General features: G+C 33.0%; 1 protein-coding gene across 2 annotated transcripts; it reads left to right on the forward strand.

Moving 5' to 3' along the window:
* The first annotated feature begins 9,921 nt into the window (after nt 1-9,921).
* LOC123673958 (protein cycle) lies at nt 9,922-26,529 on the forward strand. 2 transcript variants are annotated; one of them, XM_045608740.1, is made up of 11 exons: nt 9,922-10,196; nt 11,217-11,345; nt 14,094-14,231; nt 15,134-15,371; nt 17,887-17,979; nt 18,801-18,918; nt 22,375-22,497; nt 23,083-23,332; nt 24,275-24,529; nt 24,615-24,685; nt 26,274-26,529. In XM_045608740.1, the coding sequence occupies exons 1-11, from the start codon at nt 10,051-10,053 to the stop codon at nt 26,474-26,476; spliced, it is 1,764 nt and encodes a 587-aa protein (XP_045464696.1). In that variant the 5' UTR covers nt 9,922-10,050; the 3' UTR covers nt 26,477-26,529. The 2 variants fall into 2 exon arrangements, with proteins under 2 accessions (XP_045464696.1, XP_045464697.1); XM_045608741.1 differs by lacking the exon at nt 14,094-14,231 and having other exon boundaries at nt 9,926-10,196.
* Nucleotides 26,530-26,780: the final 251 nt, after the last annotated feature.

Consider the following 26,780-nt stretch of genomic DNA (forward strand, 5'->3'; position numbering starts at 1 on the left):
GACGAATACAAAAAACTAGATTTCTTTTATCGAGTTTCACAGAGGTGATCAGAATAAAATAATTTTCAGGTTTAAATTCTGTTGATTCTTGGATTCTAGCATATAAGATGGAAGTCACCATAAATCAATTAGGGATAAAACCTGTTTATTCAATCTAAGCTTCACCTATTTTTTGAAGTGGGTAGTCATAAAAAAACACATATTTGTATTATTTAAAGTCAAATTTGGAGTAGTGGAAGATTACAAAATGAAAAAGACAATAGGGGAGAACGGGGAATATCGCGCACTTAAGGAAAAATGCTCAAAAAATCTAAATCTAAAATAAAAATGTTAATGCAAATTTTCACAATTGAACTACAAAATCTTGCATCCATTTGGTATCTTATTACTCACAAAAATTGTACTTTGACGAATCGATTTGAAAAATTCAATAAAAAATTTAAGATGCTATTATTGCGCGGAATTTCTCATGTGCTGGGTAATACCACGCATATGATGGGGTAATTCTGTATTAAAGTATTAAATAGAGATGAAAAGCTCAATATTAGAGTTGAAAAATTTATTGTTGCTTCAAATAAAAAAATAAATGGTAAACAGAACAAATAAAATGTTAACAAAACAAATAAAATGAAAACAAATCAAATAAAATGTAAACAAAAAATGAATTGTAAACAAAACAAATTCTCGTGAGCACTTCATACAAAATCCTTATGAAAAGAATTTTATTTTCTGCCTACTGTTTTTTTTTTGGAACCGAGACAAACATATCACAAGTATAATTAACTGCTGAATCCCAACAACTACATACAGAAGGTACCCAGTTTGAACACATTACACAACGGACAACGGTACAAAATTTCCTTGTTCCATCCGAATTCACCGCAGACCAAGAACTTCATTACTTTCAGCAGGATCTATATGATCTAATCCATCATTGTTGCAAAATTGACTGTCATCATAATCTTCGGAGTCAGTATCATCAAAATGTAAATTTCTTAACCCAGGTTTCTTATTTATAGCTGGTTTTTTTGCTTTAGTCGCCATTTTTCCTATATTTTCCAACTTTCTCTTCATGCTACCAGATTTTTTCAACTCCTCATCTTTTTTCTTCGAATTCTTTTTTTCATATTTTATTTCTAATCGAGTTTTCAATGGCGTTGATGTGAAAATTTCTGAATGTTGTTTCGCATACGATTTAGAACTTTTGTTTGTAGTAACTGGATCAGAAAGCGGTACTAGATTTTCAATAAGTACTTTTAACAAAATCTATGCTTAGTTACTTCTTGTCTTTTCAGGTTTTTGGTTTGATTGGTAATTGGTAGATTTGGGTGGAGTCCTGTGCATTGTTTCACTATAATGCGGAGGTCCCGGCTGTGGTTCTGTCCTTAGTCGGTCTTCAACAATCACAGTCGACTGTTCCAAAATTTTGATTTCTATGTCTTGAACGCTGAAATCGTCTTCGGAGAATTCATCAAGGTGTGTTGGACATAGTCCAGCAACGCGGAAACCGGATATTCCTTTGTCCATCGTGGAAACTCTTAGGTAGGCTTCATTAAAAATAGAAGCCAGTTTGTAGTGTGTGATCTTTTCATGAACATGATTCCTAAGATACAAATCGTACTCACGATTTATAGAATTTTTGAGTGGTCCAAAAAAGGTAATGTCAAGAGGTTGGAGTGCGACGTATGAGGGGGAAGCGATACTATAACAATTCCGTGCGATCTACAGTAGGTATAAATTTCCAATGAAATAACATTTTCATCGTTATCCAATATGAGAAGCACTGAAGACTTAACATAGTGATGAAAATGTTTTATCCAGTCAAAAAACAAATGTTCATTAGTTCATTTACCCAACCGTTTTTCGAATATCTCTCATCAATTGTGGATTCATACGATATCTTGTAAAAATGAACAAAGGGGGAATGAACTGTCCTGAAGCACTTATAGAGCATACTACTGTCACATTTTTCCCCTTCCCCACGATATTACAGACCTCACTTGTTTTTGGCCGTTTGGGGGCAAAATTTTTGCTGGCGTTTGAACTGTGGAGATGCCTGTTTCATCCACATTATAAATTCGACTCTCAGAAAATTCATACTTTTCCGTGACTGCAAGCAGATTATTGAAAAATAGCTCAACTTCAGTCTTGTTAAATGCTGAAATACGGTTTTGGCTGGTAGCTTCCGGTTTTCGGAGACTTATTTCAGGATGACGATTTAAAAAAAGTTCTAGCTAATCGGAACCGGCCACTTTCTTTTCCTGGTCGAAACGATGTTTCATTTTATTGGCCTCAGCGAACTGTTGGTGTGATTCCAAAAAAAGTATTCGTCAATTTTATTAAATGATTGGTCATATCGGCTTTTTGTTGATCGTTGAAAACTGGTTTCCTTCCTAGTTTTCATTTTGTATCGAAGTTGACTTTTAGTTCAACACGTAGAGTGGATTCTGAAATATTGAAAGATCGACCGACTTGGCGACTTATCTCATCACTTTTCAGGGTGAGTGAGGCAATCTCAAGCGTACCTCTGATTTACAGCTTTTTTCTACCACATGCAAAAGTTCAAAATACGTTTTTTTCGGCAACCGTCCGGGAAGTGCTCACTTCCCGGACGCTTTTTCTCTGAGAAAGTAGCATTTCCCGGCCTAGTCCGGAAAGTACGTACTTCCCGGACTAGGCCGGAAAAGAATCATAGAATTCATAGCAAACGAGATAACGATATCAAGAGGCGAAGTTTAGCATAACTACTTTCACTCAACCTCTTTAAAAAAACAAAAATTTGTAATAACAAAATCTCGTCGAGTCGACGTTATTAGCTGACAATGATGGAAACATCACAAATTTAAAGAGACACTGTAGTAAATCGGAAATTATTGAAATGATTGGGATTATTGTTCAGGAAGAATATACGTTAAAATTCAAAAGAGCGATCGTGACTTGTGTAAACTGATCTTATCTTAGAATAAGGATGTTTTATTTTTCAATCGATGCTTTTCTTAGTTATCGTCTCACTGCGTTGGTGAAATCGATATATTTTTCACGGATAAGAAGAATATATTTAGATACGGGGAAATCTTGGCTTATCTAAGTTCAGTAAATGCTTTTTGGTCACATATGACACAGCAGAAAATCCTTCAGGCTGTAGGCACATTCGAAGTATGGTTCTTGCTGAGACTGCATAAAAATCTAGTTTGAACTGAGGTTGAAGGTCTGTTGAAAAAAAAATGAAGAAGGACAAAAAATCTATCAACCAATGATCTAATTGGCATGGTATCTTGGGGAATTGTTGGGGCGGTATTAGATAAGTACGATGTTGCGATTTTGTTGAGATTGAAGTTTTTAGTTAGTATCGCTTAGGGTCTCTTATTGAGAATTTGAACGTCGGTCGCGAAACCTGACTTAGAGCAAAACAAGTTCTTTTTAATACCAAGTAATATTTAATGAGGATAAGTTGAACAGAGGTAAATTGGTATATGTGTGAGTTTCAAGATTTTAAGTATTCAGGAAAAGGGATTGTTTTGGCTCTGAGAAAGGAAGACTTAGGTCAGAAATAGAAAATTAGGGATTTTTTTTTTTGGGACAAAGTTTAGAATCTGTTTTGGAATAAATTAGGTTAGATCGGAGTTCGCGGATCGGGAGTGAAGTGTTATATAAGAAATTACGCGTTTTCGAGTGAACAGTCTGGAAAAATTAAAACTAGGTTCAGGCAGGGCCTAAAATACTCACCTAGCATCGTGGGATAAGGGCAAGTCTTTTGGCTATTTACTCTTTATTTTAGTTGTTGATGTTTGAATGTTTTTTCGATGAAAATAAGTTTATTTGGTAGTCCCGATTCTCCCAAATTCAAAGTTGGTATATTGTTTCGTTTGTTTGAATAACAGATTATTTGAGACATTTTTTGTTTTTTTTTTAAGTTTTGGCCGTTGAGTTAACATAGAAATTGAGGGAATATTGTAATTTTGGTTATTTTTATTTTTCTTTATAATATTTAGTCTTAAAATTCAAATCGACTTTTATTGACCCAGTAAACTAATCCTGTCCCTAGAGAAAGAAAGTCAACTAAAAAGACCTGTCCATTGAAGCGACGGGCCGGATTCACCCATAACATCTTTGTGAATTTACATAATTATTAATTCTCCGAGACCTCTGGAAAGCCGCTCTTCCAGGGGTTAAAAGAACATCTCAACCGGAGATAAGTGAACGTTGGTCAACTTTCCCTGACCAACCCGTTCATGACAACACGATGGCTGGAATTCTATCAATGTGGCTGAAAGATATATAGATAATTTAATTTAAAACAAAATTAAAATTGCCAATACCATTCAAAAATCATCAGAACAAAACAATCGATGTGAAACGGAAACTTTTTTCTGAATTTGACAAAAGAAATTTGACCAGGCGCTTCAAACAAATTGAATCATTTCAATGTTACTAATTGCTCGAATTTAAATATAAATATCGATATAAATTAGAATTAGAATGTTTCTACTAATATGTGGTATTTTCTGTTCTGTTCAATTTAAATGAGAATTAAAATGTATATAAAAGAAATGTGTCGTCTCATTGATTTGTAATTCTACACGGTTGCCGAAAAAATATTGCACGCAACATGTCCGAAAATGGTTTTTTGGACTCACAGACTTCCTGGATTCGCTTATGCTCGTCCTGGAATTTTGTCTATTCGTCCAAAAAAACCCTATTTTCCGGAATTATTACGTAAATTACTATTACGTGCTCATTTTTGATTTTAGAATAAACGATTTCAGCCTTTGACAAGACTTTTTGTATGATATTTTTATGTGGAAATTCATAAAGAAAGAAATATTTGTTCGGAAAGTTATATCATGCATGCAGTTATTCTTCAATATCAAATTTATATAACTCTTTTTTTCCATTTCAAAAAAATTAATAAATAAGGACTTTCCGCGATGATGAACTCTTTCAAATCAATAATAGTGAAAACCTTATATAAATCGATGGTCTCTAGAGTAAAATAAAACGTACTAATTGTGGAACAGATCATTGAAACGGTGTAGACTCCTATTAAAGAATTTTCAGGGTACCTATATTCAGTCAGGGTCAGTATATCGGGTGTCCCAAACTCGATGGCCTATTAGACGTTTCTGGAAAACTAATCATAATTTTGAGCTGAAAATGTGCATATTGGGGTTTGAGACAATAATCTTTCTCCCTTAAATATTTTCAGATCTCTACAACTCCCGGTTATACCGGAAACAGACTACCACTTCCTTATTTCAAATGGCACACCCAGTATATAATTGCATCATTAGATTGCTTTTTTGATGGCAATTTCGGCAATATGCCATACCTTGGGTAAAAATTCAACGGTTCATGAGTTATTGGGATTCTTATGAAAAAAAAGGTGGCGATGAGGACTCACATTTTTTTGAATATTTCAGCAGAAAAAGCCTTTTCCGAAAAAAATTTTTTTTTTCGATTCCGCAAATACGTAGTATTATAAGACTGTTTTCGGCTTGGACCAAAAATGTACAGGGTGTTTATAAGAGGATCATGAACTTGGACAACTCAAATTCATCAAAACTCAAGATTTTCAAATTAGAACCTATATTTTTTATTATTTCAGTCGTACAAAAATAGTGGGGGTTACTTCAGCAAACCCTATACCTAAAATGAATACTTCAAGAGTTATCGGGGAAGAACTTCAAATGAGGAAAAACCGCTATTTATAACTGTGGGAATAACTGTTTGTTACTTCCGTAAAACACAGAAAGAAAATAAAATTCGATGTTTGGATAACTAAATTTTACATTTCATGAATTTCAATTAATTTTTCGTTGGTATTGTTGAGAAATCCATAAACCAATACAATTTTCAATTACGAATAATTCATTACAATTCTTGATATGTCAAATTCAGTTATGGAAACATCGAATTTTATTTTCTTTCTGTGTTTTACGGAAGTAACAGACAGTTATTCCCACAGTTATAAATAGCGGTTTTTCCTCATTTGAAGTTCTTCCCCGGCAACTCTTGAAGTATTCATTTTAGGTATAGGGTTTGCTGAAGTAACCCCCACTATTTTTGTACGTAGAATCGACTGAAATAATAAAAAATATAGGTTCTAATTTGAAAATCTTGAGTTTTGATGAATTTGAGTTGTCCAAGTTCATGATCCTCTTATAAACACCCTGTACATTTTTGGTCCAAGCCGAAAACAGTCTTATAATACTACGTATTTGCGTAAACGAAACAAAACAATTTTTTTTGGAAAAAGGCTTTTTCTGCTGAAATATTCGAAAAAATGTGAGTCCTCATCGCCACCTTTTTTTTCATAAGAATCCCAATAACTCATGAACCGTTGAATTTTTACCCAAGGTATGGCATATTGCCGAAATTGCCATCTAAAAAGCTATCTAATGATGCAATAATATACTGGGTGTGCCATTTGAAATAAGGAAGTGGTAGTCTGTTTCCGGTATAACCGGAAGTTGTAGAGATCTGAAATATTTTAATAATAATAATTTAATATTTTAGGGAGAAAGATCATTGTCTCAAACCCCAATATGCAAATTTTCAGCTCAAAATTATGATTAGTTATCCAGAAACGTCTAATAGGCCATCGAGTTTGGGACACCCGATATCTTGTTTGGGTTGAGTGAAAATCGTCAGATGGATTCGAATCGACATGAAATTTTTAAATCACTTGTGAAATAGCAAAATAATTCTTCAGTCTTCAGTCATGCGGTTCGTATTATAAGATTAAGGGTGATTCAAAAAATTTTTCTGGTAGAATTTCTACTAAGAATCTATCCATCTCATTTCACTCGAATTTTGAGAGTAGATGACTATTATAGATGAAATGAGTTATCCAAGATTTCTAAGATATTTATCTTTGGCAGTTCTAAAAATTAATACTCAATACTGTAAGAATATTCAACATCATTGATGTTAGTAGTTTCAAAAAAATGATGTATGAGAATATTCCATTTCAATATAAAACTAAGAAATCCATATTTTTGAGTAAAATTGCGTGATTTCAAATTATAGGATCTATGTGATCATTGGTTAGACTATTAAACATCTACTTCTATCTCATTACGGGTTGAATACACTCAGCGATATCATGTTTATGACATTTCGAAAGCTTGATACTATTCACGTTTCTCATAACGATAAAATTGATATTTTCATGGTAACTTGTGTATATGACAAGCCTCAAGTGAGTTGCAGATACAGGTGATACAGATCTGAATTTGATAGGTCTATTGATTCAATCCTGCTGTTGGAATGACCGTAAATATTATTCATAAACATCTCGTGACGTTATCTGCAGACATGGTTTTTTTGCCAATATCTAATTAACTTGGAGAGACAGTATAATTTTCTTCATTTTCCAATAATTTATTCGACTATATTGAAATGCTAGCTTCAACCCACAGCCTTTCTCGAGTTCTGATATCTGATAACTGTTCTTCCCGCAGAGATTGTCTATCATCTACTGACGCAACACGTTGGTTAAACATTTTTGTCTCATCGAAAATCCAAAATTCAACACAGTAACACTCGTAATGAAAAAAAATAAAAAGTTGTTACTTGAATATAATGAGCGAACAGACTGATTTGTATATTTCATTTAATTCCTCATTCTTTCAATACAAAAAACTCCAAAAAATACAGTTCCTTCTGTACTTTATAAACATCAATGCTTTTATAATTGATGTTTATCAAAAAGTAACACCCAGGCCATCGGTGCCCTAGCAGGTTTGGGGTTTAGACTACGCGAAAGCTTGACAGCAGTCCGAACATTAGTTTGTGAGATCTTGCGTTGTGAGTGTAGCTACTTGTGTATGATGAAAAAAAAAAAGAATTTCGTGTGCTGCTAAAGTATTGCTTTTTGAAGGGAAGAAATACAGTTGAAATCTTGATGAAGAGTTTCCGGAGTCTGCACCAGGAAAATCAACCATCATTGATAGGTATGATTTAAACGTGGTGAAATGAGCACCGAAAACGGCGTACACAAAAAAGAGGCTGTCACCGACGAAAAAATAAAAAAAAGTTCATAAATTAGTTTTGAATGACCGCAAAGCGAAGTTGATCGAGATAGCAGACATTGTGAATATATCATCTGAACGTGTATAGTATATCCAAAGTCACTTGAACTAGTCTATAAAAACCCTTGGCCAGATGACCCTCTGAAATGGATAACGCGATCCGCTAAATACAGGGGTTTATTTGAAATTATTTTTAGGCAATAAATTCACTAGCCCCAAAGGAATTTCTGTAAACTTCGACAACCCTTGAAAAATCGAAATATTCTGGCTTCCTCCAAGTGCCTTTGGATATACTATATATCATATCATGCACGAATATTTGTAGATGAGAAACCAGTGTGCAAAATAGGTGCCGCGCGAGCTCAAAATCGATCAAAAGCACAACGTGTTAATGATTCTGAGCAGTGTTTGAAGCTATTTAAGTACAATAAACCTGAATTTTTGCGTCGATATGTGACAATGGATGGAACATGGTTCCATCATTTCACTCCGGAGTCCAATCGACAGTCAGCTGAGTGGACTGCACACGATGAACCGAATCCAAGGATTCGGTTTCACATAACAACTGTCAACAAAGTTATTTGACAATTCTGATATTTCAAATGAAATGGTTATGAAAATACATTTATCAACATGATAAATGATTTACGTAGTAGGATCGAGCCAGAATTGTCAAATAACTTTGTTTACAGTTTTATGTGAAACCATCACTTGAGTTTTTGAATTATGTAAAACAATTTCTCCAGACATTGCCAGTTGTACGCTATGTAGAGTGTTGTTATCAGTATGATTATGTAATTAATAGGACGTTATCTATCTAAGGATTTAGGTTTTTATAAAAAAATAAGTGGTTTCACATAACAACTGAACGAAGTAACAAGTTACTTGACAATTTTGGCACCAGCCTACAACTTAAACAAAAAAATAAAAAGGAAGTTCAAATTTGCATAGCTAGACTCGATACTTTTGTAGAGTGTGATACATTGTTGAAATCATAATTTTGTTCTTTATCACCTCACAAGGAAAACCAATATGGCGACCATATGAAAAAAAAATTGACTATCGCGTCTCTGAAACAATGGAAAGCAGAAAAATCGGACGACACCATTAGAATCTCTATATTGGATAATAGCTACAAACCGAATTTCGTGAAGTTATCTCATGAAACAAATGAGTTATACAGAAAAAAAGAAAATCTCGATTTTCAGTTTTTGGAGATATCTCGAGAAGCATTGGAGATATTTTGGACTAATCCCTAAATAACGCAACTTTTTTGTAATTCAAGCCACCCTATATGTAGTGCCCCTCTAAATAGTTATAACCCTGTATAATCTTAATCTTAGTGCTTTTTTTTTAACGAGATCAATATGTCATGGAATATTTTTCATTGAAAATAGGTATAGTTGTAGAATAGCACCGTGGTTAGTGAAATTACTATTAGGTAAACACCTCGTATTATACGATACGGTATGAAATTCTCGAACTAGATTTTGTTTTTCTAATTCTCTCATGTTCCATTCAAAGAAAACCCATTTCGAAATAAACAAAATGATGCCAATCCCTATATTGTTCGAGTGACATTTATCTAACATAGAATAATTCAGATGTTCAAAAGGTAATTGAAACTGATCAAATCCTCACGAGAAATGTTATCACCAAAAACCTAAATCAATTTTCCCCTGAATATGAATCCTGCTTGCGTCCAGCATGAAACTTGATATATCAATCATCCTTTAAGATTGTATCTTTTTTCCAAACAACCCCAAGAAATACTGCCCTGATATCAGTTTACCTAGTTTTACTCTCTCAGTTTTCTCGTTACTCCCAACACTCCACCAATAATAAGCTGATCCCTCCTCATCAATTAGATACGTAAGGAGCATGCGTTTGATGAGTTTCAAACGTAGAAATGCGTTTATTACCCCACCATCCACCTGAGTAACTTTCAGTTAGCTCTCAAAGTTTGTGCGATATTTGTGGGTTAGATAGAAATTTTGAAACCACTCAACATTTTCCGATGCAAGATACGTCTTATACTACCCTGCTGCACATCCCAGGCGCAGACGATGAATTGATCACTTTTGAGGAACTGAGACCTGTAAAACACAGCAGCTTTGAGCAGAGTTATGAAAATACTTTCTACGACTCTTCTTGCTTACATCAGTGAGTATCAAATTCTTTTAACCTAGTAAACATTAAAACAGTGGAATGTGAATTGACTACTAAGGATTAGTTTTGTAGCGCTCAAGAGCTCCGGGCGCAAATTCGGTGTTTTCTTGAAAGTTTTGGAAATATTCTGTTTCAATTCTTTATGGATTTTCAGGTGAAAGTGCAGGCCTTTGGATCATTATCCATTTTGGAGATTTGTTGTTTGTTATTGTTTGTATTTATATTTATGTATCAGGTCCTATTCGTTCACCCGGCCGTCTGTAGACACGATAACTCTCGAAAAATAGAGCTTTCTATAACAAGAGCGATCAAATCATGTGGAACTTTTCGTTTTCCCGAATCAATTTTGAGATATAAAAATTCATAAAATATACATATCTAGATTTTAATTGTACAAATCAGTGAAAAACATAGAAATAATGAGATTGACTGAAGGAGATCGTTCTTGTTATAGGAAGCTCTATTTTTCTGTCAACCGTTGAAACCATAGAAATATTGAGACTCCTAGATGAGAAAAGATTTTTGACCAGTTTCAATAATTTATATTGATATAAACCACATTATGTTGTGAGTATATTTTTGAAATCAGTGAAAATTGAGTTTTCAAAAAGTGCCACACAAATTTAGTAACATAGCTTCGTAATTAAAAATTCTGCATAGAGGACGAGCACGCAACTGGATTCTACGTAAAATGGTGGCCTCTATAATGTTTTGATTTCAGAGCTCTATCATCAGTTTTAACGGAGATAATTTTTTTTTGGATACCACCATTTTTATATTTTTCGCATATAACTAGAAAACAAATAGAGGTGGTCAAAAATGCATACTAACCTTGTTAGTTTATCAGAAAAAAAGATTCTTTCCTGATTCAAAAATTCTCAAAGGGAATTTCTCCAAAGAATACTAAAATTCAAGTTATATCAATTTCTTTCATAATATGTTTATGTTCGAATTATCCTTCACAACCATTTTCAGTTTGATGATTGATAACCACTTTTTTTATACAATTCACAGGAATCCTTGTTCTTCCGGTATATATGAATCTGACCTAACAGAGACGTCTCAACATTTGGATGTAAATGATCTGCAAGATGTTGAAACCACTATAAGCTGTGGAAGTCGAAAAAGAAAAGCTTCAATTAAGTAAGTGTTGAAATTTCCTAATACAAGTGAAGGAGCAATCTGAAACTGTATGATAACTTGAGACCTTGACCATTATTTTTCTGGATTATATTCCTAATTGACGTAAGAATCTGTTCTGAATCGATTATTGAAAACCTACCATGGACTGAAAACTTGATTAGGAGTTAGGTCATTCCATTCGTTATCATATTGGATTCAAATATTTTTTGATCATATTTTTGCCTTAATAATACAAATCCCATATTATCGAATATTTCAATATTTGCTTTCAATTAAATTTTTCGTTTTTCATTAAAATTGAAATATTTAAATAAGCCAAATGTTGATATATTTCCATTTGATACAATCAATGTGGAGAAGATTGATTTCATATTAATTTATGTTGTATATAAGATAAGGTATTTTACTATGTTTGAAATAGACTAATCGAAAAGCAATATTTCAGACTTTTTTTTAGGAATAATTAAATCTAATTGTCTTATATTTTTGAATTTTTGAAGATTCCATTCCAATTTAGGAATATATTACCCAGAGTTCGAATCCCACTCTAGATGTCAATTTTCGTTTCATATTTTCAATATTTGAATAAGGCAGCAAGTACCAAAAGACAACTGATGATACTTGTATTATTTTACAGCGTCACTTGTTGAATTATTCCTTATATGTGCATTTATCAGCTCGTATCATTCCTAGCAGGGTTTTAAAACATTTTCTTCCAGTCTGTATTTCTGTATATAAACGTCTGGAATCGGTCAAGAAAAAAAATTTCAGCACCCCTTGGAAATTTCAGAATTCACGTTTTGGAATGTATAGAATCCATGAATAGAATTAAAAAATCCATATTTCAACTGAACTGAGCTTTTCTTGGAAATTACAAGGGAAAAAATCGGTTGCTATACATGATTCTTTCAGCTCGAAAAGATGATCCATGAAATTTTCAAGCAAAAATTTATGGTAACAAATTCAAAAAAATCATTCATCAGAAAAAGAACAACACATAATTATATAACAGGAAAAATATTGCTACGATGATATCAAATACGATATTTTTTACACCATTAAAAAATTTTATATCTATAATTTTAAATAATTTTCGGGAGTCTACGTTGAAATAGAAAATGATAATCATAATATGAACTTTACAATGTTTTTTCATTGATCTTCAGCATATGATTTTTTGGTTAAGAAAAAGACCTGCCTAAATATACTCACACATTACGTAATGTAATGTTTCGACAGTATATCAAACTTCATACACGTTCAGCCCGAAGAATAATATCACATATTAATTGGTGAAGCCAAACAAATATGCAACCCCATCACTTCACATCTAAATCATTGCTTCTGAGAGTTATTGAATTAAATCAATTAGAGTAAATTAATCAATATTAGCGCAACAAATTTCACATAAACTCCACTTATAAGATTTCAATTCTGTTTTCTGAAGTTCGTTTATTTCATCTGAAAAAGAAACGGTTATTGGAAAAAACAGTGATTGTTCTTTTATCGTAGAAACATAATGATAAGCAGAACGTTATGAATTGACTACAAATTTCCAGTCGGGAAATTTGTCAGATTTCTTTGAGAGGTTTCTCTCAACAAATATTGTTGAAAGTTTTAGTGCTTTCTCATTCATCCAAAATTTCAGAAAATTAGTGTTTCGGCAGCTGAATAATCGGATACATTTGTTTATATATCTTATTATTCACTAACTTTTATGATTTTCATAAAGTCAAGTTTATGAAACCCCCCGACAGATGTTTCGTTCTAACATTGATATTATCAAATAGATTAAGAAAGTCAGACAATACTCATTTACCTAACAATCTTATGGATATTGCTATATAAGTACATATATGGTTTTTTGAAACACTATTCGGTAGAATTATATCAATTACTTTAGCATAGTTTATTAGCGATTTCAACAAATATTGACCAAGATTATTTAATCCTTCATTTGACAGAAAATCTTGCATAAAAAAAGTGATTTATCATATGATAACAATCGAATCGAATTAATTCATAAATATTCATGAAATTTGAATTGATATATTAATTATTTTGCGACCGTGAAAATTCAAATTCCGATAATAAAATTGACCACATTTAACTTTGCAACAAAGTAGTCTATTCAGAAGAAAAATCTTCGGAAAAATCTTATGTGCTAAATCTATTAGATATCAACTTCAAGAGCAAGTAGGTATATGTATAATTAATAGGTATAGATACAGGCAGACCCACATAAAACAGTTCAGGCATTCTCTGAAAGAATGCATAAATCCTAAAATAACGAATTATATGATTTTTCTAAGTATGAAATCAATCTTTACGTAAGGAATAATTTTCAATTATGGCGGTGGCGAACTAGTTTTTATGCAGATTCTTGATTAAATTAAAAAAAAATTAAAAAAATAATAAATTTTCATCATTGAAAACAATCAAGAATCATCCTAGAATGCTCATTTCAAATAAAAAATAATAAAAAATTTCAAGGGGCTGTTTTGTAAATACATATATACTTTATACCTACATGGTTAATGTCTTTTCATTTTTTTTAATGGCACTTTTTACTTGTTCATTCTATATCTCTTCTCTGGTTCTATATATTGATTTATCTGAGTTTTAATCTTTTTATTCATTTACTTCTGTTTTCAACCATACGTTCTCAACTGCTTCTACTTTCTTTCTTTGTAATATTATTATAATAGCATAAATTTTTATTATGGCATAACATATGATTACTTACAGACAACTATTGATTCCGGAAAAAGTTCCTCCCAGAGCGAGACTCGAACCTGCATCATCCGAATCATTAGTCCAGTGCTCTACGAACCAAGCTACCGAACTTACAAGGAGAGGTAGTTTTTCCGGAATTAAAAATTGTCTGTAAGCCATCAAATACTATGCTTTCATAATTAATTTAAGACGGTAAAAATCAATTTCTATAATTAATTTTTATTTATTTATTCTGCCTTCAACTCTGCGTGTCTTTTTACTTCTACTCTCCGGTTTTTTTAATATTTACGTCTGTTTTCAAATATTCTTCTCGCTATCTTCGATTTTAATTCATGAAGTTTCTTTCGCTTCTGTGTCTTTTCAACCAAATCTTCTTATCTTGAGGCACTCAATCAAATTTTAGCTTTCAGAAATTAATTCTGAATGGCATAACATAATATTTTGAATTTCAAGGAAACATAATTATATCATAATGTATTAAAAAAAAATTAAACATGAATGATCTTAAATTTTGGGAATTCGAAAAGTAATATTAAATTTCTATTGAACTTTTGAATTTTAACATTAATTCAATTTATTCAATATTAATAAAAGAAATAAAACACTTGACTATACGTTCCACAATTTTAATAAAAATAAATAATGTAATGATGTTGACATGCACGTTTCGGGTTTCATCCCATTATCAAAACTAAATATAAAATATACACACAAGTACATATAAATTCTACGTGACAGATGTTAAAACCGGAGACAGGCGAAAATCTAATTGATCGTTCACAATTGGGAGATTTTGTTTTTGAGCTGAAGATATTTCCAAAAACTCCAAGAGATCCAAACGTTTACCTTTGTCACCTCTGTGTAAAATTTTTGTTTTATTGAAATCTATAAAATGATTGGATTTTTATTCAATTTCTGACTTCACATTCAATTCCTGTTTTTCAATGAGATTCTGAAATATGCCATAATAGTACAGTACCTATTGTGAAACCTCAAAAAAAATTACAAATTCACCTATCCTTCAATATATTATTCACGTATTCAAATTTCAGGCAAAACCATAGTGAAATAGAAAAACGAAGAAGGGATAAAATGAACACCTATATAACAGAGCTTTCATCGATGATTCCAATGTGTAGTACGATATCCAGAAAAGTGGATAAAATCACGGTTCTTAGGAGGGCCGTGGAGTATTTGAAATCTATTCGTGGACCAACCCAATCCTACACAGAATCTCATTTCAAACCTCCGTTCATAACAGACCAGGAACTCAAACATCTTATTTTACAGGTAAAAAATCTCATTGGAGTTGAAGCCTCAAAGCCTATGAAAAACTATCTTGTGAATTGGTGAAATAAATATTTTATATAACTTCTGCTAAACAAATGAAAATCAAATCGAAAACAACCAAAATCAATTCTTGTTACGAATGAAATAATTACGCTCAATCAGAATAATACATCAGTAACATGACAACAGAAACTTTTTGTGTTCGTTTCCAAGTTGGTATCTCGGAATCGCCATCCGTCATGACTCATGAAATTGATAAAATAAATATAAAAAAGCACGACCATCACAGAATCCATATCGGTTAATTCTGTGTTTAGTATTGAGTAATCGACAATTTTGAGAAATTGCCCGATTTTGTTTGCGTTTTCAAGGTGGATACAGCGGCACCTAGGATTCGCCATCTATGACGTCGTGCCATTGCTAAAATAAATATACTATAGCACTAACGTAGAAAGCGACGCACTGATTGAAACTAGTATTTTAACATGAAAACACTTCTCCACGAATAGTAAAAATTGGTTGTACTACTTATACATTAATTGCGAATAATATTGAACAATAAAGACGTAAGCTACGTTGGTGGATCAAAAAAAATATCTAAATCGTTGCCAATAAAGAAACTGTCTATTAGAAGAACAGATCCGAACAAGATATCCCAAATTTTGTACGAATTTCAGTTCATTTGATGCGAAAAGTAACGCTCACTTACAGAGTATCTAAATCGTTTAGCTCTTGGGAATAAAAGTTTCTAATGATCTATGTCAAAACTCTCATCTTTTGAGTACCGGAGTGATCTTAAAGTTGTGTGGTCATCAATTGCTATAATGATATCCAACCTCCATTTGGGTGAGGCGCACTAAGAAGACGACGGTCATCAAGAAGAAGCGTCCCCAAAAAAGCATCAGCACTATCCACATGAGTTCTATATGTATTATTCATAAAGATAATAAATAATATGGGATCCAATATCGAACGTTTAGGAAACCCAAATTTAATTTTCTCCTCGAAATTTTCTGTGAACGCTGATAATATACGAATTGTATGATAATTTTTTGGATTTTTATGATCCTATTTGTAAGTAAGTAATACTTTCGCTATTTTAAATTTCTTGGAATGATGCCTTCCTCAGTTTAAAACAACACTTACTTGTTAATGATTTTCTCTCATATGGAAATTTTTTAGAATTTTATGTTTTGACGTCAAAATTACACAAAATTTAATCGTACGTACGTTAAGCCCTTTCAGTTGAGATTCTGGATGGTTCCTCCATTATATATTATAAATTAAATTAATAAAATAAATCTTCTAATTTCTTTTTATCTTTGACTTCTTTTAGCATATCTGCATTAAGTCTCCGTAGATGACTCATCTATATCGTATGTATATTACTAGTGAAATGAATTCATTTATCTTATATCGCTTCATTTCGAAGCTATTTGACCATTAAATTTGCTCCGTTTTGGTTATGTAATAAAACACATTGCACAACTCAAATTTCACTACGTAACGCATTTTTCCGGAGAATGCAGACACTGAAAGAACATAAACTTAACCAAGATAACCGGCAATACTGCTTCTATATAGGATGGAAATATTTTTGAATCACTAATTTCGACCAAACACAACAAATACCAGTAAAAATTTTCACTTAAAAGGCATTGTTCACAAACCAATTTGATAGACGTTGAGTGGTTGCCAATAGTATAGTGTGGAACAAGTGGGGAAAGTCCAACTTTTCTCCCGAGTGATGGAAGTTTGTGACACGAACCTGAAAGGCGAAATTAGTGATTTAAAAAAACTACTATCCTATATAATCGAAGTATAATTTCCCATATATAAAATCATGTCTGTATGCCTCTCCTCGTTATCTCGAGAATTATACAAATAATTTATACTGGCTATTGCTATGATGAGACCAAAGCAATTTTTAGTGATATTTTTCTGACCATAAAGAAGCCAAGAACACAACGTTGTGTTCATTTTAGGCAATCGTATATGAAACTTAGAAGTGTGATACATGTGTGATAATGCATCATTAATATATTAGTGTGCTTACATAACTCGCGCTATGCACTCGTTTGTAACTTAAACACTCATGAAGTGATGATGCCCTTATTCTACTCGTATAGTAAATAACTATTATAAGATAGTTAAAAAAACTATCTTAAAACTGAAACTTTAGCATTTGACAACAGCAAACAATTCTTCAGTCCACAAAGCATCAAAACACTATTATAAAGAAATAAGTTCTTTAAGAATAACAAAGGATCTGATTATAACAGACTAATACATTCGCAACCTATTTTTTTAATTTAAACTCGGAGGTTGATTCTAGAAGCTATGATTTCTAGGTCATAAAATCTGAATCTATGCCTTACCTTGTTTCTGTTGTCTATGTCTCTCTAGAAAATTACAAATTCGTCAACTTCAGTATGGTTAAATCATTCCATTTCAATGGAAGAAAATTTGAAGAAAAAGAGAACTGTGAGAGTCTAACACATTTCATTTATTTTAGGTTGCCGAAGGCTTTCTTTTCGTGATTGGTTGCGATAGAGGGAAGATACTCTATATTTCAGAATCTGTTTCAAAAGTTCTATACTTTTCTCAGGTAAGCTTTTCAATTTCAAAAATTTTCTAGAATATATCATTTGGAATTTCTATTTCATTATTATTCAGTATTATTAGTAGCCATTAAGAAGAGTTGAGTAATCTTGTTCCTTTGAAACTGTATGCGTTGAAAGTATATTGCCAGCTCCTGTATAAAACATGAAATGCGAAGCATTTAAGAAACTATTCAATATAAGCACAACATGTTTGAACAGAAAATGAAGACTACTAGGGTATCCAACAGGCAAAAAAATTGAAGCATGTCATTTGAATGAATGGACTTATATATTATTTTTTAAAGGTTATCTTTTAAAAGTTGCTGTGTCTCCCAGAATACCTATAGAGTGATCCGTTAATTCAGAGGAGACTTGAAAACTTTTCGACAATTCAATAAAAAATATTTCGTACAATTATCTCGAACAGTTTTCAAGATATGATCTTTAGTTTCAACTATGATATCCATGCAATTTGTCGAAAATTGTGGCCTATGCCAATGCCATGGAGGATGACAAGCGGGATATTTCGAAATAAGAAATTCATGTAGATTACCTATAAGTATGATTATGATATAAAAATTTGGAATTTTAATTTGACAAAAAAGGGTGGTATCGTATTTCACCACTTTCGGACCAGCCTGTAGAGTCAAAAATAATTTGAGCTTATTGTCGATTCTGTCAAAATTTGAATATTTCTCCTAGCCCAAAATTGATCAGTCGATAAATTTTGGGCTAGGAGAAATATTCACTCTTGATTAACCCTGTATATGGATGCTTAATTTAATATCCTGGATAAAATTATTTTTACATGTTTTTGTTGTTTCAGAATGACCTACTCCGTCAAAGTTTATTTGACATTGTTCATCCAAAAGATGTTGCCAAAGTGAAGGAACAACTCTCATCTTCCGAACATAATCCACGAGAGAAATTCATGGGAAGTAGAAGTAAGAGAACATTTAAGAATTTAAACGTGGTCTAGTTGGTTTTTCATTTGACGTATCGCTTACAATTATGATGGTAGTCAGTAAGTATCTTCTGAGGTTTTTAGGTTGTAGATTGTAACTGAAACTAGTTCGGGGAAAATCATAGTCAAATACTACTCAATGCTGGATTTTTCGAATTGGTTTTCAGCGTCGAGTTACATTCTGCGAGCGAAAAACCTCTAAAGATGCTTACTGTAGTAGTAAATGAAAAGTCAAGTGAAAAGCTTACTAGACCTCGGCTAAAAAGCTTTGAATTTTCCAATTCTGTTTTCTGTTAAGAGGGAACACCACCACGTGTCTGCTCAGCTCAAAACGAAATCATAAATTTTTCCTCTCACTATTTTTATGAGGTTTTCACATGATTTCTTTGAAAGATAATCTACATTGTAGAATGACAATGCACTAATATAATTAATAATAATTAATAAATAATTCAATATTTTTGATATTCGTGGAAAACAACCAACAAAAATTATCACAAAAGAGGTAAAACTATAATTTTGTGAAAAAATAATCGATTGTCATATAGTGCTGCACTCTTCTTATCTTATATGATTCGTAAAAAGAAAGAATATTATGTGAATGTACAAACTTCGTAAACCATACAAAGTTCTGCCATCGCAAGAGTGCCAAAGGGGAAATTGATGGATACCTAATTTAAACTGATGGGCGGAAAGCCATGTGGTGTTATTCCCCCTGTGGGGGGGAACACCACCACGTGACTGCACAGTTAAAAACGAAATTAGATATATTTCTTCTTGAAAATCACCGATTTTTATGTGGTTTTCACATAATTTCCCCAAACAATCATCCACATGGAAGAAAGTAAATGTTTTCAATTTGGGAATGAGAAATAAATTTGTTTACTAAAGTTTGAGTGATATGCGAAAAGCTACTTGGTGGTAATTCCTCTTAAAGTTGTAGTTCTCGTCACCAGACACTACAAGTTACACCGTCGAAAGAGAATCACGTTAATATCACGACCACATCGATTTCTTATTTTCAAACTCAAGAGCCAGTTTTTCAAATTTTCAATAGCGATGTTTTCGATTTTTCTCAGATAATTTAAAATGTCTTATTTGTTTCACCAATTTTGAAGAACCCCTCAAGAGGAAAAGGGACCAATTGATTCAAAATAATGGCTTCTAAATTTTGGATTTTTCATCTTCGATTGATATGATTTATACAATTTTAAGAGGAGACTGAGGTGGGTTGATACATTTTTCACAAAATTGTTGATGAAAAATGTTTAACATTTTCAACATTTACCAATCCATTTATGTCAGAGTAGAATTTGAGGACTTCGTTTGAACGTTTAGCAATATTTAATAACTGAAAATGGAAAATTCAACCTTGATTATGAGTTATTAACATTATCGTTGAAAAGTGTCTCATACCCCCTATACATGGGAGGCTTGATACACCAAAAGGGAGGTTTGATATAATACGAAATAAGGTAGAAGCAATAATAAGAGATCCATATTTTATTATCATAACACTACCTAATTTCTACATAAATCGCAACTAAACATTTTTATTTTACTACTGACCCTTGCACAGGCTGAATGGCACTCCATTGTCTGATGAAAATGACGACCCAGCTTGCATCTACTGCAATTCATTATTTTCGGCTTTTATCAAAATCTGGATCTTTTTTCTCGTCCTCAGGATCCAAATCATCAAACACTCTTTTTGTTGTTTTTGCATTTTTTAAAATTTTTTTTTAGGTGAGATTTAATGTACCAAACCTCCCTAGAAGACAAATTTGGAAGAAATAGGCCAGGAACATAATATATTATGATATTCGATTGAAGATCTGTACTAGTGGTGTCTTCGTTCTAAATGAAATGCGCAACAAGAAAAAAGTGATGAATTGCGTTAGTTTTTGTTGACAAAGAGATATATTGTTATGCAAATTCTTACATCGAATATGTAAAAAACACAATTTAAGCTTAAAAACTCTTTTTCGTGACGCGATCGTTGGTATATTTCAACAGACACTACTTTTATTGAGGCACTGCACGCGATTACAACTTCTTTTAAGAACCGAGTCGGGAAATTTGAATGTGTATCAAACCTCCCCTTATATACCCCCCTCCCCAGCCTTCCCTATATTGTTTTTGTAAAAAACTGTTATCAAAAGGATTAGATTTCATTTCTTTGGTAAGAGTCTTCACTGATAAGATAATTTCTTCTTCTTCTTCGTCAGCCTTCCCTCATCCACTCCTGGATGAAGGCCTCTTTCATGTTCCTCCATGCTGTCCTGTCCTGAGATATCTAAAACGATCTATTTAACACATATTGTTTTATTTCATCAAGTCATCTTCTTTGTGGTCTTCCTACTCTGCGTTTCGTCATTTTTGGTCGCCAGTGTGTTTCTTTATCTGCCCATCTAGATTTGTCTTATCTGCAACACGCGCTACGACATCCCAATAAATCTTGAAAGGAAAGTTTTCGATGCCTGCATATTACCGGTAGCGACATATGGCCTGGAAACAATGGCAATAACTAAGAAGACCGCAAACCAGCTGAGGGTGATGTAGTGAGCGATGGAACAAACTATGCTCAATGTCAGTCTTAGAGACAGAAAAAAGAATGAAGAAATCAGACAAAGAACCAGAGTCGTAGATATTAGAGCGCGTGTTACAGAATAAGAAGATTTACCACTTGAAAATTCAACTTACGATATTAGGTATCATACTAAAGAATACTTTTGGAAACCTTGCACATATACTAAAAAATGCGAACATCCCTATAAATCTTAAACGTAAAGTTTTTGACTCCTGTATCCTACCTGTTGTCACATACGGGATGGAAACCGTAACTCTTACAGTTAAAAGTTCAAATAAACTAAGAGTAGCACAGAGGGCAATGGAACATGCTATGCTCAACATATCATTGAGAAACAAAACCAGGAACAAGGAAATCAGGGAGAGAACCAAGGTCAGGGATGTCATGGAGGAAATAGCGGTCAAAAAGTGGAGATGGGCTGGTCACATAGCCAGACAAAACATCAGCAGATGGAAACTAAGATTACTACAATAGAGACCTCGTGAGACCAGGAGAAGTAAAGGCAGACCACAACGAAGATGGGTGGACGCGACATCCGAGAGGTAACAGGTAGAAATTGACTGAGTCAGACCAGAGATAGACGAATGTGGAAGATTATGGAGGAGGCTTCCATTCAGGAGTGGATGGTGAATAGCTGAAAGAGAAGAAGAAGAAGAAGACTAAAGAATTGGCTCTATCTAACTTCGAATGGAAACAAGAAATTGGTTTTTTCAGCTATCAAGTAATACTGAGTCCACAGAAAATCGAATTATTCCTATAAGTTCTCTGCAAATCTGCCATCCGACTATTTATTTCATCTTATTCCTCGTAAATATTTGTAAATTTCAATGATGTTTTTCTCTTCAGTTTCTAGGTTATGCCCTGGAGCCCGAAGATCATTTTTCTGTAGAATGAAACGAAACATTACAGCTCAAATACAAGACAAAGCTAATAGTCCGGAGGAGAATGATGAGGAGAATCGCATAACAGGTGCACAATTTTTTTTGTGAAGTTCAATACATCAAGTCTCTCAGAATCTATGTTAACATACAGAGAGTAAAAAACATATTTCCTATTTTGCCTAACAACAGAGCGACAGGGTAATTCAATTGAAAGAAAAATATCATCATTTCATCATGAAGTAAATCAGAAACCTTTTTGAATTTTGTAGGTGCTGAATACTTGAGAAATTCAGATTATAATGTTAGGAAAGTATGAAGAAAGTGCCCATTTGGAGAAATTCTTCAGTTCACATCACACAGCCCAAGAAATTAGCAGTTTTCAGAATATAAGCATCTCCAATTAGCACATCAATAACGAACGCTTAAAAGCTCAGAACTTCATGTTACTGCTTTCTTCATTTATTTATTTTCACTATTGTTTGTAATCATAATCTATGCTTTCCGTCTCCTTTAAAGCCTATGGTCAGTATTTGTATGGTTAATCATCTCTTTATGCATATGTCGCTGCAAGATTAGATTTTTAATTAACATGCAGATGATTGCGATTATAATAGCTTTTGACTTCTCGCCATCGTTTGTTTCTCGAATTTTGGATAATCGTTCTCTTTTCCAGAAAGAAGATACGCAGTGATGCACTGTACCGGTTACCTGAAATCATGGCATCCTACGAAGATCGGTATTGATGAAACAGATATTGATATTGACGGAGATTCTTACAACGTATCTTGTTTGGTAGCTATTGGTCGTATAATGAACCATATTGCTTCAACTGCCACCGCATCCCAACAAAGAATAAACACCATGCCTATCCAGTTCGTATCCAAGCATACCCTGGATGGCAAGTTTCTCTTTGTCGACCAAAGGTGAGAAAACAGATTTTCACGTTAAAACACTCCTTTTTTGATGGGTGATAAGATGTCATATTATTATGAGCATAGAGTGGTGAACTGGAATGTCCCACATCCTAATTCTACAGTGATCTCTTAGTTCTCCTTCAAAAATTATTTATCGTATCTTCGAGAAATAATTTACGACTTACACATATTGGTATTTTCCGAGAAGCAATCGCGGGAAATGAATCAATAAAAGCAGTATCTTTCAATCTTATTAGGTGTACCTTTAACTTCGCTTCCGCCGAGGTTTTAATTTTCTGCTTTAATATGGAGAAATTTGTGGCTGAGGCTCATTGAATGCTCTCAAATACCTACAGTCAAACCGCTATTAGTGGAAGAATGTGCCGAGGTTGGTTTCAACGTTTCAAGAACGGTCGAAGACCAGTTTGACGGTGGAAGAGAGAAGATTTTCGCAGATACAGAATTGGAGGCATTACTTGATCAAGACTCGTGTCAAACGCAACAAAAATTGGCAGGACATTAGGAGTGACGCAGCAAGCCATTTCAGAACGCCTGAAGGTAGTAGAAATGATTCAGAAACAAGAAAATTTAGTGCCGTACTGGTTGAAGCCGAGAGATGTTGAATGGCGTTTGTTTGCTTATAAACAGCTGCTTGTAAGGCAAAGACGGAGGGGTTTCTGCATAGCATTGTGACTGGAGACGGAAAATGGGTTCATTAAGATAATTCCAAGAGCAGAAAATCATGTGGATATTCCGGCCATGCTTCCACGAATTTCATCATTTTTAACACTCGAATGTAATTTTTAATTTTTTTCTGGAAGACAAAGTTGTACATCTGCCAAATAGAAAACACTTTATTTTATATCCCGCAAATATTTAACGTTTGATTTTCCTTAACTTCTGTTTAGAAGGTCCCCACGGGACATAATCCTTAAATATTCTTATTTTTAGAGTGACCCTTGTGTTAGGCTTCCTTCCACAGGAATTATTAGGATGCAGTATGTACGAGTATTTCCACCCAGAAGACATTCCCATACTGGCAGAAACTCATAAAAGTGTACTCCAAACGATGGATAGATTCTTCACAAAACCCTACAGGTTCAAAACCAAGGTTGGCGTTTACGTCGATATTCAAAGTGAATGGAGAGCCTTCAAAAATCCTTGGACGAAAGAAATTGAGTATTTGATATCGAAGAATAATCTTGTGTAGGTGTTCTTTTTCAATAGAATTCACATGTTATTGAAACAACTGCTAATATGTTTTTATGAGTAATTACGTCGATATTTTCAGGGTGGATTGGGAAAATGTGGAGATAAATGGTTCAAGGCCACGAATAGAAAACTTTGATTTCATGAACGAAGGTGAGAATTAAAAAATGCTTTTCTCTATTTCAGTAACGTAATGAGTTCATTACAGTTCTTAAAACAGTGCTGTAATGAACTCATAGTTCACGAATTCAATGCGTGATTATAAACAATTTCAAAATTCGAAACGTACGATTCAAATTCAAATTCCGTAATCTGTCAATTTTCGTAGGATGTATAATCTGAATTTTTCATTGAAAAAATATAAGCATTCGATGGAGCGAAGAAAATTACATGGAAAAGGTTCTTTTATCCGAATACAAAAAATTTTCGTTTTCGAGATATTCGAGTTTTTGTAGTCACATGATGTCAGATTCATTCATCGCGAGAATCATCGATAACCTTAGAAGTTGTTCCAAAAAATCATTACTCAACCTCTTAAAACACTCTGTCAGAAATGTAGAAGTGTAATAGAAAAATACATTTTAACAATATACATTTATGCACTAAATTTCAATCTGGTGGCATTCACCGTTTAGAAGTTATGCGGAGAAATTGGAAGAAACTTTGGAAGGATTATATCTTCCTTAATATACATTTTGGGCCATAAGTTCACTCATCAAACTATATTCATTTTTCAATGTACTATGACCCCCAGACAGCTCAGTACATATTTTTGACTCACCCTGTACCAACCAGTATCACTTACTGAAAATGAGATGAGCCCTGAATTGCTGAAATCGGGAGCTTTTGAGTGCTTATTCAAAATCGTATTCATGTAATTTACTAAGAAAATTTAGCATGTAGTGTTTTGATTCCATATAAATTAACTCTTTCCAGCATAAGTCAAAACTTCTGATCCAAATTTCCTGATCATTGTATGCCATGAAAGTAGAAAATGACGTGATACTTTCAATACGTGGTACAGAGTGTTATCTGATAAGAGAAATTGAATTATTTTCCCTTGAAATTGTGATATAACTTGTTTTGTCAATGGACATTATCTACACTCAAAATTTCAGCGAAATCTAAAAGACAGATTATCTAATGAAAAAATTTCAAAAATTACAGACATTTGGGTGAAATGCTGTTCTTTTGGAACAAGTATTCAAAAAAGAATTATTAGATACTCGAAGTACTTCTCTCGTTCAAATAAGAACTTGGCATATCTCATTTTCATTACAATTCAGATCGTTTAACATAATTATTGAGTATTCAGGCATAGGTTCAATGAAATAATGAAAAAAACTTATATCATGTATGCAATACAAAATATTTTAATGCTTAAATAATCAAATAAAAATTGCTAGGAAGTTCAGGGTGAAATAGATTGAAACTGCTTGGTTATTAGATATTCAAATTCAAAAAAGTATTTTCTTGGATTTATCGAGCCTTCTCTTGTCCTGGAAAAAAAAAGAAGAACGATTTAAAGAAATTCAGTAGTAATCACTACATACGTCTCTAAGATACGGTCAACTGTTCCTTTTCAACCTAGTGGTACATTTAATTTTTGGATAATTAATCAAACTTGTGTCAAATACTTGTTGACTTTTTGTGTTTGACCTTTCAATGAGACAGGCTTTTCAGAACCTACAACACAAAAAAGTAAAAATAATTCATCAAACAGACAATGATAACTTTCCAGGTACTCTGCTGCCAACTTCTGACAGCACCGAAGATGGAATCATCAAGATAATGGAAGATGTAACAAAAAAGCCTCCAAATATAAAACAACAATCCGATGGAAATGATGAGGCTGCGATGGCTATAATCATGAGTCTGCTAGAGGTTGATGCTGGTTTAGGAGGACCTGTAGATTACTCAGGACTACCTTGGCCCTTACCTTAAAGATATTACTTATATTATTGTGACTGTAGAAATATATATTAGGAGTAATTCTACGCTAATTTCGTTATTTTAACGTACAGTAGATTCAAGTCGCTCAAACGAAACTATCAAATTAAATATAAATAAAACGGTAAATATTGCAAGTTTGAAAGCTCCAGCCGGTAACAGGTAGACACTTTCTTATGCTTCACAGTTTAAGATATCATATATTGAGAAAAAGCTAAAACAATTCATGTAGAAGCCGCTACATGAATTTAATACTTGACTGAATTTTTTTTTATGATACTTACTATTTTCCCTCCTT

The sequence above is a fragment of the Harmonia axyridis genome, chromosome 2 (genome assembly GCF_914767665.1).
Source record: "Harmonia axyridis chromosome 2, icHarAxyr1.1, whole genome shotgun sequence".
Lineage (NCBI taxonomy): Eukaryota > Metazoa > Arthropoda > Insecta > Coleoptera > Coccinellidae > Harmonia > Harmonia axyridis.